Source organism: Corythoichthys intestinalis, chromosome 6, assembly GCF_030265065.1.
Source record: "Corythoichthys intestinalis isolate RoL2023-P3 chromosome 6, ASM3026506v1, whole genome shotgun sequence".
Taxonomy (NCBI): Eukaryota; Metazoa; Chordata; class Actinopteri; order Syngnathiformes; family Syngnathidae; genus Corythoichthys; species Corythoichthys intestinalis.
This window is the reverse complement of record NC_080400.1, coordinates 2632612-2647725: the sequence shown is the minus strand read 5'-3', so window position 1 is coordinate 2647725 and position 15114 is coordinate 2632612. Positions and strand designations below refer to the sequence as shown.

Below are 15114 nucleotides of genomic sequence, written 5' to 3'. Positions count from 1 at the left end.
AGGACACCTTCCATGGCCGCAGCGTTGCATAACTGAAGTGTGGGTCATTCTGACCACTTTACCTAAGTGCCTTTGCTTACACATGTGTATTTAGTTAGTTCCACCTACATGCTCACACATAGCCAACCAAAATCACATGGGTGTCTCCAGCTTGCTTTCCCCCTCCCTTTAGGGTGGCACCTTTCTGTGTTAGGACAAGCCCCTAATAAAAGAAAGAGCAAGGAGTTTAGTTTTAGATCAATTTTGGTGACTATACAGCGTAATCTAGCACTTCACTGTCTAGTCCCTCCTTGCTCTCCTTGGCCAAGAAAATTGAGTGTCTTCTCTCCTTATTTTTGGGTAATTTTACTAGGGCTGTCCCAAACGACTAATTTTCTCCCGATTAGTCAGCCGACTATTTTTACGATTAGTCGACTAATCTTATAATTAAAATTTAAAAAAGAATTTTTTTACTAATGTAGCAATGACATTTTTGTTGATGCTTATCAATTCAAAAAACATATTGGAACACGTAAATTATTTATTTAAGTACAAATAAATACGTAAATAACAATAATAAATCAAAAAATAAACGAGTTCAAATGCTGATAGAATTAACTAGTGCAAAAGAATGGCATGTAAACAGATTCAGAACACTAACTTCCTTTCCAACATGATTCAAAGCAATTCTTAAAAAAACACCTCGCATTAATATTATAGTACTATATATAATAGCATTATGATAATTATAATTATTCATTGCCAATCAGATTTTTCATAAAGAGTGTCATTTTAAAGGTATTTTTAGTGTAGAATCTGAATTTTGAAGTATGTGGGATTAACTCCAGAAATCGCTATTTATATGAAGAACATGACATGCTTTTATTTTGAAATGTTTACCGGAAGTACGTTCGCTAAACCGCTAACTTCAGCTTTACACTCAGCAAAAAAGCACTTTTTGTAATTGCAAGTAGTGTCAGTAATAGATTTTTTGGGGGTCATTTTTTCGTTTGCAAATGTTGTTAACCAGCCATTTTTCCTGTTTGAAGTGTCACCTTTTAACCGCAAGTTTGCTTTCACGAGACAACTGCCAATGTTTTATAGCAGGCTAAAGTAAGTTGCCTTTTTCCCCCATTCACCTCAGTGTAGCAGTGCTAACGTTACAGTGTTTAATATGGATGGGTTTTCTTATTTTGTATGTCTGAACTTTAATTCTACAGCGTGTTGATAAGAGAAAGGAACTGGAGCCATCAGCACGCACGCACGTACGCAGCGATAAAAGACAGCCGTGAAAATTACCGGCCTCATTTTTATTTGCCCTGCGATAATTGGACTCATTGCATATCGTGACAGGCTTAGCAACGTCAATAAAACATGTCGTTAGTTAGTTAGATGGACTTACAAACTGGTTGACGGCGTTTTAGGTGTTCATTCTCGGCCGACGTGCAGCCAAGCTCGGCATTGAAGAGACAGGACAAAACAGTGTACCCTCCTTTGTTTCTTTGAAATAAGTCAATGTTTTGGACACTCTGGTGCGCTTTTTTGTCTTTGTGCCGCTTTCCCCGCTTGCATACAGAGCGTCCGACATTCTGAACTTTCCACGCATATATTTTTTTAACGCTTCATTAACCGTCGACGGGATGTTTTGCTCGTCGACGGATTTACGTCATCGATGACGTCGACTATGTCGACTAGTCGGGACAGCTCTAAATTTTACAAATGTCTACCTGAGGGTCTATTTTTGAACTTGACGCTCGAGTTAATCGATTAATCGTTGCAGCACTAATTACAATAGGGCTTTCGCGCCAGTTGATGCCGGGCCCTAATTAGCGAAGTTCTCTTTTGGCATCGCATGCCGAGCAACTAACGCTGCCTCCTGCTGGTCAACTTTATTCATTACAACCTTGTTATGGGATAATACATGACATTTTAATTTTTAACAACACTCTAAACATGTTTTGCACTCGAATTTACAAATTGGATAAACAATACGTTATATTAAAGCATTGGGCAACTATCTGTGCACTTGTGTGTGTGTTTATTTGTGTGTGTGTGTGTGTGTGTGTGTGTGTGTGTGTGTGTGCCCTACAATGACAGAAAAACAAGGCTGCGTGTGTGTGTGTGTGTGTGCGTGTGTGTGTGTGTGTGTGTACTTTGGTGTGCGTACGTGCGTCCTTGATAGGGTGAAACTGCAAGAGGACTTTGACTGATATAGACATGAATCAGCTCCTGGTAAGGCAACGAAAAGTCTATTTCTAACATTTTGCTTCACTTTGTTGTCATCGTCGTGCACGCCGTGTGGCTATTCATATCAAATGTTAAAGGTTATTTCAGGTCGCTTGCGTCATACGGAGCCACACTTTCAAACTGACACAGTTTGTGTAGTACTAGTCTGTGTACATACAGTAGGTAGGGTATTTCAGTTTTTTGTTTGACGAGATACAAGTTGTATTTTCTTGACTTGCAAATAACTATAAAGAAATAAGGATTGGACTAAATGGCAGCAAACAGAGCCTATCACCAATGAGTTGATACGGAAGGTGTCAAACTCATTGAATGACATTGAAGGTGATAGTCGTCCGATTCATCAGTGGCGCCACCAGGGGGTGGCCACGGCCACCCCTATAAATTGGTTTGCCACCCAGCTGGCCACCCCGCTAGGGGTGTGCCATCTTAGGCACCCCACGATTCGATTCGATTACGATTCAGGGTGCTACGATTTGATTACTGAACGATGATCACGATATCGACGATGATCGCGGTTATCGATGCATCTTACATTACTAATTACTACAGTAGCCAAGCAAATTTATGTCCATTGTTTATTTAAAATATCCTAATGAGTTCAACAGGAACGATGGAAACATGCCCATACAACAAAAAACTGCCCTTAAGCTGCTTTTATATATATATATATATATTAGGGCTGTCAAAATTATCGCGTTAACGCGCGGTAATTAATATTTTTTAATTAATCACGTTAAAATATTTCACGCAATTAACGCACATGTCCCGCTCAGACAGTATTCTGCCTTTTGGTAAGTTTTACAGCAAGGCTTTTTGTGCTGTCCAACAGCGAACTCTTGTGGTCGCTTTGCGACATGGTTTATTGTTTTCTTGCCAGTTCATTATGGCTGCACGACATCTCGGGCTGATAATGTTGTGCTTATATGATCCTTGGACAAGATTTGTCCGTAAGTATGGTTGTTGTAAAGAATGTACATATTATGTTAGTAAGCGAAATGTTCTATTTTTTGTGTGAGACGCTTTTTGTTTATGTTTAGTGAACCTGTATAGCGTGCTAAGCTAACGTTGTTGCTAATGCAATGCTTGTGTACTTTTTTATTGTAGTTTTATGACAGTCTAAAGAGGACAATGGTTTGAGGCTATTTTATTAATAAATCAGATGAAAAAGGAAGAAGTCTGATTATTAAGGCGTCGTTCACTAGCTGTCTAGCTTTGGAAAAAGTAGACGCTTCAGAGTGAGGACAGCATAAACAGATTTAAATGACAGTAGAGTGAAATGCCCACTACAGTCCTTATGTACCGTATGTTGAATGTACAGTGGGGAGAACAAGTATTTGATACACTGCCAATGGATTTTCCCATTGGCAGTGTATCAAATACTTGTTCTCCCCACTGTATATATCCATCTTGTGTCTTATCTTTCCATTCCAACAATTTATTTTACAGAATATATATAATTTACAGAAAAATATGGCATATTTTATAGATGGTTTGAATTGCGATTAATTACGATTAATTAATTTTTAAGCGGTAATTAACTCGATTAAAAATTTTAATCGTTTGACAGCCCTAATATATATATAATATATATATATATATATATATATATATATATATATATATTTTTTTTTTTTTACAAGAAAGTGCAAAATCATTAAACTTTTTAAAGGGAGTACTTATTTCTCTCAACAATACAATAAAATTTACACAGGTGGAATGAATTCCACATTTTCTGGAAACAAAGTGTCTTTCGAAATAAGACTTCTTTTAACCAATATACTTTGTTTTCACACATTTCTGTACAATTTCACATGTTTGTAGTGTTACCGCTGTACTTAATCATGGTTTTACACGTTCTGCATATGAAATACACGTTAGCGAATTAGCTAATTAGCTTAGCGCTCGGCTAACTATTAACGTCTCAAAAACAGCAACAATAAAGGCTAAACAGTACAGGAGGACTCATATACTCACCTCTTACAGATGCACACGAGTCTTAGCAACACACTCAGGACATTTTTTTTAATTGAAATGCCTTAAAACCATTGCTGCACATCTGAAAGACAAGGCACAACGAACTATCTCCCCTCTTGCTCTAAAAAATAACTTGCGCAGGGTCGCGCTTCTGTTTCCTTCTTGTCTCATACATAAATTTATTTACCAGTCTTTTAAAAAAGAGTAAATCTCTCTCTCTCAGTAACCAGCAGCTGCCATTATGATGTGCGTGCGCCCGTTAACGGTGCCCGGGCGGCAGACATGTCTTGAATTTTGCTCTGCTCCGAGCGGCTGCCATAAGGTTATGAGGGAAAATAATCGTTTTTGAACCTTTATGAATCGTAATCGAATCGTCACGTGTCGAATCGCGATGCATGTAATAATCGATTTTTTGGAACTCCTCTACACCCCGCTTGCCAGTATATCGTTAGATTGTTGTAGCATTGTTTTGTTAAATGTAGGGCTGTCAAATTTATCGCGTTTACGGGCGGTAATTATTTTTTTTCATCAATCACATGAAAATATTTATCGCAATTAACGCATTTGCGGTACGACTCATTCACGCAAACAGCCTACAATGGCGCCGTTTTACTTATATACGGAGATAAGAGGCAGAGTGGAGTACATACAAGCATTCATTGGGGCCGTGCTTTTAATTGGCAAAAGATTTGTCATCTCTCCCACAGTAACTAGGGTTGTTCCGATCATGTTTTTTTGCTCCCGATCCGATCCCAATCGTTTTAGTTTGAGTATCTGCCGATCCCGATATTTTCCGATCCGATTGCTTCCCCCCCCCCCCCCCCCCCCCCGATTCAATTCCAATCATTCCCAATGATTTTTCCCGATCATATACATTTTGGCAATGCATTAAGAAAAAAATGAATAAAACTCAGACTAATATATACATACAACATACAGTACATAAGTACTGTATTTGTTTATTATGACAATAAATTCTCAAGATGGCATTTACATTATTAACATTTTCTTTGAGAGGGATCCACGGATAGAAAGACTTGTATTTCTTAAAGGACAAATGTGACTTTGTATATTGTGACTAAATATTGCCATCTAGTGGTTTTTTTATGAGCTTTCAGTAAATGATAATTCAGCCATTTAACTTCTGCCCAAATGCATGATGGGAAGTGCAACCATGACTGTGCGTAGGGGCACCAATTGATATATCTTCTCTGCGTTCGGAAATAAAATAGGGGGTTGAGAAAAAGATCAACTACTACCTTTCTTCCCCACATTGCTTCCCACGATATTTCTGATCGTTGAAAGAGGGATTGTAAGGCTTTAGCCAATTAAAAAAAGGCTTCAAAGGCTGCCAAAATTCTCTCTACTCATTTTACATTGCCTTTTAGTTCTATGTATAAGTAGTACAGTGCCTTTATAGATTGAGCGCGACAATGCGTGAGTGGATAGTGCAGCGCATGCGTTGGTTGCGTTAAATATTTTAATGTTATTACCGCCGTTGACGCGATAAATTTGACAGCCCCACTTTAAGCCAAAACTAAAGACTCTGGATGAGTGTAAGACATTTTGTCTGTAACGTTAAGTACAATTAGAAAACGATTTAATTACAAAAAAAAAAAAATATATATATATATATATATATATATTTAAAAAGGGACATCTCTAACAGTAACTATAAATATTGTGGGAAGTGACATGGGAAAGAATGACAGGAATTGATCTATTTCTTAACACCCTGTAGTGTACCAAACGCATAGAAGATATAGCATTTGCAGCCACCACACAAAGTCATGGTTGCACCACTTCCCATCATGCATCTGGGCAGAACAGTTAAGTCGCTACAGTATCATTTACTAAAGGCTCAACAAATACACTAGATGGCAACATTTAGTCACAATATACAAACTCACATTTATCCTTTAAGAATTACTAAGTCTTTCTATCCGTGGATCCCTTTCAAAGGAAGAATGTCAATAATGTTAATGCCATCTTGTGGATTTATTGTTATAATAAACAAATACAGTACTTATGTACAGTATGTTGAATGTATATATCCGTCTTGTCATATCTTTCCATTCCAACAATAATTTACAGAAAAATATGGCATATTTTAGAGATGGTTTGAATTGCCAATAATTACGATTAATTCATTTTTAAGCTGTAATTTAATCGAAATTATCGCGTTAACGGGCGGTAATTAATTTTTTAAATTAATCATGTTAAAATATTTGACGAAATAAACGCACATGCCCCGCTCAAACAGATTCAAATGACAGCACAGTGCAAAGCCAACTTGTTACTTGTGTTTTTTGGAGTTTTGTCGCCCTCTTCTGGCGCTTGGGTGCGACTGATTATTATTATGCTTCAGCACCCATGAGCATTGTGTAATTATTGACATCAACAATGGCGGGCTACTAGTTTATTTTTCGATTGAAAATTTTACAAATTTCATTAAAACGAAAACATTAAGAGGGGTTTTAATATAAAATTTCTATAACTTGTACTAACATTTATCTTTTAAGAACTACAAGTCTTTCTATCCATGGATCGCTTTAACAGAATGTTAATAATGTTAATGCCATCTTGTTGATTTATTGTTATAATAAACAAATACAGTACTTATGTACCGTATGTTGGATGTATATATCCATCTTGTGCCTTATCTTTCCATGCCAGCAATAATTTACAGAAAAATATAGCATATTTTATAGATAGTTTGAATTGCCAATAATTACGATTAATTCATTTTTAAGCTGTAATTAACTCGATTACAAATTGTAATCGTTTGACAGCCCTAATTTATTTCCTTCTTTGCTCTCCTTCCTTCAATCATTCATTCCTTTCTTCCCTGATTGCTTACTTCCTTTCCTCCTTGTCTGTCATCATCCATCATTCCTTCCTTCCTTTCATTCATTCAGAAAATTCCGACTTTGCTACGGGGCAGCTCGGTGGCGTCCTGCCGACGTCTGAGCAACAAAGTCCCGCAAGCTCAGAAACTCTTTCAGGTAAACGTCACATGCCATTGACCGCCATAGACGTCAATTCATTTGAACTCCTTGCCGGTTCAAATGGATTGGGATGTCTATTACGAAGGACCAAAGCTGCCAAAATGAAAAATAAATGAATAAAAATGAAAATGTGAAATAACGGTAAAAAAAAAATAATTACAAAAATAATTGTGGAAATAGATATAGTTTAGCCTGCAAGGAGGACTTAACGGTGCAAGCAGTTTGGCGCAACTCGGACGTCACGCAGGTCAGGGTGGTGGCAGATCGTCCCCCTCTTGTCATCTCGTGAGAACCTGACATGCTCGAAACTCCCCTCTTTTGGGGGGGATTAGAAATACATTCACACACACCTAGGAGAAAAAAACCCTATTGTGAAAAAAATACATTCACACACAACTAGGAGGAAAAACCCCTATTGTGAAGAGGGTCCGACAAAAAGGAGGCACTACTGAGCTGTGCAGCCACGTCTTTATTCAACACCAAAAGGAATCTTCTAGTTGGGCCAAGTTATGACTGTTCAAAATTTGTGGCAAGACAAAATGGCGACAGTCATTTTCACTTTCCTGACTGGACCCATTTGCATCAACGAAACCTCAATATTTTTCACCAGGCACTTGAACACAGGCTGCCCCTGATGTAAGTTTGAAGTCAATTGATTTTTTTTCCCTTGGAGGAACAGCATGTCTCGTAAAAAATTAGGGTGTTTCCTGTTCCCAAAAGGGGGCGTCAGGCCTAATGGGTAATATTTCAATGCCGTCATGTTCAGGCTGGGATATCTCTCATAAATGCCAGATGTGAAAAAAACTGAACCTTGTGTCAGGGAGTTATTAGTCATTTACTGAATTTGTCGTGTTGCCCAAAAAATGGCCGACTTTGGCACCCCGCTCAGGTCAGGCCCGTAAATGAAAACTCACCATTTTGATAACTTATGATCTCATATGTCTCATGAACAGCCTCATCAATTTTGAGGAGGATCCAACAAACTACGATCCGAGGTCTTATACTGTATGTGCAGCCTGTAAATCGATAAAAAATTCACATTCAATCCAAAATTCCTGTTTTCTTGTTGGGTTTGGAACATGTGTGCGAGAGACTTTTTGGAGCAGTTTTGCACAAAGTATCGACTCCGCAATTTTCATTGCTCTACGTTGAAAAGCCTAAATGGAGAAGCCTTTTTGAAAAATTCAAGCGCGTGCCACTAAGCCATTTTGTTACAATTTTTTCACAAGGTGGCAAAATTATCGAAATTTACGCCAAGCCACATGAATGTGCATATTTTGGTTTGGAGTTTTCGAGCAAGTTAAGGCCTCCAAATTTGCCATTTTCATTTGACATTACAATAGGGCTCCCGTTCCAGTTGGTCCTCGCACCCTAAAATATTATTTAAATATACTGTAACATGTACAAGGCAAAACTTTTCAAATGAGGGGGCGGTCTTATGTGTGTAGAACAATTAACCTATTGGTCGATCGACTAGCTAATGCTTGTCCATACACGACCAAGTATCGTGAAAGAAAAAGAACAGAACGGGTAACAAGCTACTCATCACCAAATCCAATGAGTAGTCAATGCTAGCTGGTGCTGACGATGATCAGCGCTAGCGGTTAGCATTTGCAGTTAAATTAGTGAATAACCTAGGCAAATACCGTCCACCTTTAACGTAGCGCTAGCTAGTTGTTCGCATTTGCAGTTAATGTTAGCATACGGTTCACGTTAGCATCGCACTAATTAGCCTTTAGCTTCTACGTGCTATTAGGATCGACATAACCGACCATTAGGCCAATAGTTTAACACGACACACACTATCTATTTTTTTGTTTGTTTTGGTTTTAATGTTAGCAGCCGTGTTCCACCATAGTCTGTTGTTCTCAATGCCGCTGAAACGTAAACAAAAGGTCATGTCGAAAGGTAACTTGTTTCCATGGCAACAGGAGCCCAACGCGCTGCCAGTGCACGTGAAGGGCGGGGCTACTGATGTCATTCTCTATCGGGCGACCATGGCGCTCACCATTGGAGGTAAGTCAAAAACATTTCAGATTTTATTGACATTAGGGCTGCCACAAACAATAAATCTGATCATTTATTATTGCATCTTTTTATATAAATTGGAATAAAAAAAATGTTTACTATTCACTGAGTAGCATTTGCGATCTCTACACAAAAATAGCAATATAAATGACCCCCAAGAACGGTCAGAGACGTAAGAAAAACAGAGGATATAATATATAAGAAAGACAGGGCATATGGTGGTAAAGGATAGCTTGTTGAAACAGGAGAATGTCATCGTCAGTGTCGTAAGGTTTCCATAAAAAAGCTACCTCTAGATCAGGTCGGCTCTTTTGCCTGTCTTTTTCAGGCCTCGATACTCAAGCCATCTCTTTAACTGAACATTTGTATGTTCTTCCATACCTTTACCAGTGAATTTGGCACCAGAGACATCATTTTCGGACAGAATTGGTAGGTTTAGCTCAGTAAACATCTCGTTCATACGCTATTTACATGCAACTAGCATGAGGGACAAACGCGAGTTTGACCCCCCTAACAACAGTTGCTAACGTCATGAATATTTATGAGCAAAGGTGACGTGTTACATGCGGTGAGCTATTGATATACTAGTCGTTCTCAAAAAATTAGCATATTGTAAGTACATTATTTTCTGTAATGTACTGATAAACATTAAACTTTCATATATTTTAGATTCAGTACACAGAACTGAAGTAGTTCAAGCCTTTTATTGTTTTAATATTGATCATTTTGGCAAAAAAGTCTAGAAAAAACAAAAATCCCTATCTCAAAAAATTAGCATATTTCAGCCGACCTATACAAAAAAGTGTTTTTAATACAAAAAAAAGTCAACCTTCAATTAATTACCATATTGGCCTGAATATAAGACGGTGTTTTTTGCATTGAAATAAGACTGAAAAAGAGGGGGTCGTCTTATATTCGCAGTCTAGACATTATACCCGTTCACGACGCTAGATGGCGCCAGATATCATTGAAGCGATGTTCTGTTATGACAGATCTCAGCTACTCTCAAGTTTAACCAGTTTGCATTATTTTATTGCAATGTTTTTCCTTATTCAGATTTGTTTCGAGACTCACTCATGCTTTTATTTTGACACGTTAACCGGAAGTGCACACGCTACAACACTAACCGGAAGTTTTACATTTTTGGCGGGAAAGAGAGCAGGTGCGGTCGGTTTCGCATGCATGTGATGCGCATTGTATATCTTTATAATTTTTTTCATTGTTAGCAATGTTGTAAATGTAACAGTTTCATGCAAGTTTCATGTTGAAGCATCACCTTTGACTGAGAAGAGTGCGTTTGAGAAGACCGCCACTGGTTGAATGCAGGCTAAAGTGCAACTTTGTATTGTATTTTGCCATTAGCGTCTTTGCTGCTATGCTAGCGTTCTTCAAATATATATATGTTTATGTTTAATTTAGTTCTACGAAGGGCTGTCAAACGATTAAAATCTTTAGTCGAGTTAACTACAGCTTAAAAATTATTTAATTATAAGTAATCGTAATTAATCGCAATTCAAACATCTATAAAATATGCCATATTTTTCTGTAAATTATTGTTGGAATGGAAAGATAAGACACAAGATGGATAAATACATTCGACATACTGTATTTGTGTATTATAACAATAAATCAACAAGATGGCATTAACATTATTAACATTCTGTTAAAGCGATCCATGGGTAGAAAGACTTGTAGTTCTTAAAAGATAAATGAAATTATATATTAAAACCCCTCTTAATAATTTCGTTTTAATAAAATTTGTAAAATTTTCAATCAAAAAATAAACTAGTAGCCCGCCATTGTTGATGTCAATAATTACACAATGCTAATGAGTGCTTAAGCCCATAAAATCAGTGGCACCCAAGCGCCAGCAGAGGGCGATAAAACTCCAAAAAACACAAGTAACAAGCGGACATTACACTGTACTGTACATTTTAATCCGTTTGAGCGGGGCATGTGCGTTAATTGCGTCAAATATTTTAACGTGATTAATTTAAAAAATTAATTACAGCCTGTTAACGCGATAATTTCGACAGCCCTAGTTCTACGTTCTGAAGAGCAATAAACATCAGTGAATGGAACCGAAGCCACAGGGGTTTTGAGTTAGTTCACTGGTTCTGATGATTAGGTTAGTAGCTTCTTAGAGTACCTTTTCATGATATGCTAATTTTTAGAGGTAGGGTTTTTTTGTTTTTCTTGACTTTTTTTTTTGCCAAAATCATCAATATTAAAACAATAAAAGGCTTGAACTACTTCAGTTGTGTGTAATGAATCTAAAATATATGAAAGTCTAATGTTTATCAGTATATTACAGATGTCACGTCCCACGGACGGCTCGCTAAGGGCGTAACATAAAACGAGCCACACAAATGTACAAGTGGACACAAATTTATTTACACAACAATCAAACTCGGAATGAATATGTACAAAATGTGGATGAAGCGTGGCTTCAGGGTAAGCCCAGGCCAAAACAACAAACAAAAGGAATCTACACTTAAACCCCACCCGCTAACTAAACCCTGATCATGAAAAAGAACAAAAAAAAAGACTGCCACTAACCTAGCTTTCTACGCTAAACAAAACAGGAGAAAACGGGTTGAACAGAAATGGCGACTTACCCCTACTTGCTTCAGTGCTCTTATATACAGTGGTGAACAAAAAGGATCCAATAACGAATAAACACAAAAGACCACCGAAAAAGCAGGAGTGTATCAAAGTAGCGATCAAATGCTTACGAGAGTGAATGGCGAGCAAACAGCTGGCGAGGAGAACCGCGGCAGAATGCTGTCAAATGCGACCTCCCAGAGCGTTGACAGCGGCAGGTTTTTGAAGCTTGGCGCCTTTTTTCGTGGCCAATCAGCGGCGGCGACATCGTCGGTCCGTCCGGCGTCGATCAGCTGTCGTCACAGTGGGAGGAGAAGCAGCCAGCTGGTGGAGGCGACGATCAGCTGACTGGAAGAGTCTCGAAAATTAACTATTAAATGGCCAGGGGCCGTCACAAAATGCTAATTTATTGAGAAGGACTAGTACAGTGGGGCAAATAAGTATTTAGTCAACCACTAATTGTCCAAGTTCTCCCACTTGAAAATATTGGAAAGGCCTGTAATTGTCAACATGGGTAAACCTCAACCATGAGAGACAGAATGTGGGAAAAAAAACAGAAAATCACATTGTTTGATTTTTAAAGAATTTATTTCCAAATCATGGAGGAAAATAAGTATCTGGTCAATACCAAAAGTTCATCTAAATACTTTCTTATGTACCCTTTGTTGGCAATAACAGAGGCCAAACGTTTTCTGTAACTCCTCACAAGCTTTTCACACACTGTTGCTGGTATTTTAGCCCATTCCTCCATGCACATCTCCTCTAGAGCAGTGATGTCTTGGGGCTGCTTCACAGTGGGTATGGTGTTCTCCGGATGCAATTCAGTTTTCTTTCTCCTCCAAACAAGAGAACCTGTGTTTCTACCAAAAAGTTCTATTTTGGTTTCATCTGACCATAACACATTCTCTAAGTCCTCTTCTGGATCATCCAAATGCTCTCTAGCGAAACCGCAGACAGGCCTGGACGTGTACTTTCTTCAGCAAGGGGACACGTCTGGCCGTGCAGGATTTGAGTCCCTGGCGGCGCATTGTGTTACTGCCTTTGTTACTGTGGTCCCAGCTCTCTGTAGGTCATTCACTAGGTCACCCCGTGTGGTTCTGGGATTTCTGCTCACCGTTCTTGTTATCATTTTGACGCCATGGGGCGAGATCTTGCATGGAGCCCCAGATCGAGGGAGATTATCAGCGGTCTTGTATGTCTTCTATTTTCTAATAATTACTCCCACTGTTGATTTCTTTACACCAAGCGTTGTACCTATTGTAGATTCAGTCTTCCCAGCCTGGCGCAGGTCTACAATTTTGTCTCTGGTGTCCTTCAACAGCTCTTTGGTCTTTGCCATAGTGGAGTTTGGAGTGTGACTGACTGAGGTTGTGGACAGGTGTCTTTTATACTGATAACGAGCTAAAGTAGGTGCCATTAATAGAGGTAACGAGTGGAGCCTCGTTAGACCTCGTTAGAAGAAGTTCGACCTCTTTGACAGCCAGAAATCTTGCTTGTTTGTAGGTGACCAAATACTTATTTTCCACCATGACTTACAAATAAATTCTTAAAAAATGAAACAATGTGATTTTCTGTTTTTTTCCCCCCAAATTATGTCTCTCATGGTTGAGGTTTACCCATGTTGACAATTACAGGCCTCTCTAATCTTTTCAAGTAGGAGAACTTGCACAATTGGCGGTTGACTAAATACTTATTTGCCCCACTGTATGCGGTGAAATGCGCACTAACCTTTAGCTCCACCCCTTTTCCCCAGGTGGCATCTATTCTCTGTACTGGCTGCTCGTCGCGTCCATGCCACGCAAGAAGGCGTAGACGCGCTTGCTACTTCCTGGACACCTGACCGACGTCATCCATGAAAATTGGGCTAAAGTCGCTAAAAAAAATACGACCATCAAAATAAAAGAAAGTGCAAACTTCACATTCGGTTTCACGTTGTTTGTGCTTTTGCACACCAGAGGACGCCATTGCTACACAAGCTAATTAGATTTTACAACACAGGACTGGAATGCACGACAGACAAAATTACAAGTCGTTAATTTCTTATTGGCTGCCATTTAAGGTGACTTTTTTTTTTTTTTTTTTTTTTTTTTTTTTAAACAATTTCTGGTGTGTTAAGTTTAAAAAAAAAATTTTTAACAATATAATACAAGGACACTTACCATAATTGTTAATATCTATAATATGAAGACTATTTTCCCCCCATTTTTATTTAGGGTTGGCCTTTATTTAGGGCTTGGGCTCAGGGTTTAGACTTGGATTTAGGTTTATTTTTAATACAATGTATAGTGTTTTTTTTTTTTTTAAACACTTTCTGTTGTACAATTTTTGTTATCAGACAAAACAATTTCTTGTTGTATGGACATTTTTATTTATTTCTGGTGTAATGTGATATTTATAGGAACAAGACGTTTTCCACAATTTTAAAGACTTTTTTTTTTTTTTGGAAGCATTTTTCAAAATACATTATTATTATTATTTTTTTATTTTTTTTTATTTTTTATTTTTAAACAAATTTTAGTTTATTTATTTTCTGGGGTTAGGGTTTGTTTAGGGTTAGAGTTTGATCCGGGTTCGGGTTTATTTTTAATATCAGTAGTTTCATTTATATATTTAATTTTTTCATATTTTTTATAGTGCTGCAACGATTAATCGATTAACTCCAGTAATTTGATTAGATAAAAAATTTGAATTAAATTTAGCTGCTTTGAGTATTCTTTTAATTAAAGTGGTCTTGTTATGGTTTGTTTTGAAAGTGTTTGCATTTAGTTTTATTGATTTGCGTGGATACACTGCCCTCTAGTAGACGTAACTCATTTCACATGGCTGAATCCAGCTGCTCCCTGTTAAGACCAACAAAAGGTAAGTTTTTTTTTTTTTTTTTTGAGGTAATGTTTTTTTTTTTTAATTCATTCATCATTTAGTTTATAGATATATTTGGCCGTTTTTTGTGGGAATTTGTGTTTGAAACATTTGTTAAGAGTATTGTAAAAAAACAAAATGAAAAAATTTAAAGCATTTTATAGCATCTAAGCTAGCGGACTTTTGCTTTGTAAGTTAGCCTATTGTTCTTTTGCTGTACTTAGAACCTCATTCATTTTTTTTTTTCTACAGGTATTTTAATTTTTTTATGTTCCTTGTCCGATTACTTGATTATTCAAACTAATTAATCGATTGACTACTAAAACAATTAATAGCTGCAGCCCTAGTATTTTTGTTCTCATAAGACAAAACAATTTCTGTTGTATTGATGGTTTTTTACACATTCTTACATTTT

The 15114-nt window shown here is 37.5% G+C and overlaps 2 protein-coding genes across 2 annotated transcripts in view; one reads left to right on the top strand and one right to left on the bottom strand.

Moving 5' to 3' along the window:
* The window catches only part of rnaset2l (ribonuclease T2, like), a 28116-nt gene extending 23811 nt beyond the window's left edge, over positions 1 to 4305 (bottom strand). Inside the window, exon 1 of the mRNA XM_057839719.1 lies at positions 4201 to 4305. The gene's annotated coding sequence lies outside the window, so the exon portion shown is untranslated. The remainder of the gene's footprint in view (positions 1 to 4200) is intronic.
* Positions 783 to 13758, top strand: LOC130917933 (cytochrome c oxidase subunit 7A2, mitochondrial). Its single transcript, XM_057839721.1, has 5 exons — positions 783 to 1092; positions 2077 to 2211; positions 7119 to 7205; positions 9140 to 9224; positions 13594 to 13758. The coding sequence occupies exons 2-5, from the start codon at positions 2197 to 2199 to the stop codon at positions 13650 to 13652; spliced, it is 246 nt and encodes an 81-aa protein (XP_057695704.1). The 5' UTR covers positions 783 to 1092; positions 2077 to 2196; the 3' UTR covers positions 13653 to 13758.
* The last annotated feature ends 1356 nt before the right edge of the window (positions 13759 to 15114 follow it).

Bases quoted from the DNA above. Each gene is read 5' to 3' on its own strand.
- LOC130917933 (XM_057839721.1), top strand. The intron at 7,206-9,139 runs GTAAACGTCACA...CCATGGCAACAG, and splicing joins AAGCTCAGAAACTCTTTCAG to GAGCCCAACGCGCTGCCAGT. The intron at 9,225-13,593 runs GTAAGTCAAAAA...CCTTTTCCCCAG, and splicing joins CATGGCGCTCACCATTGGAG to GTGGCATCTATTCTCTGTAC.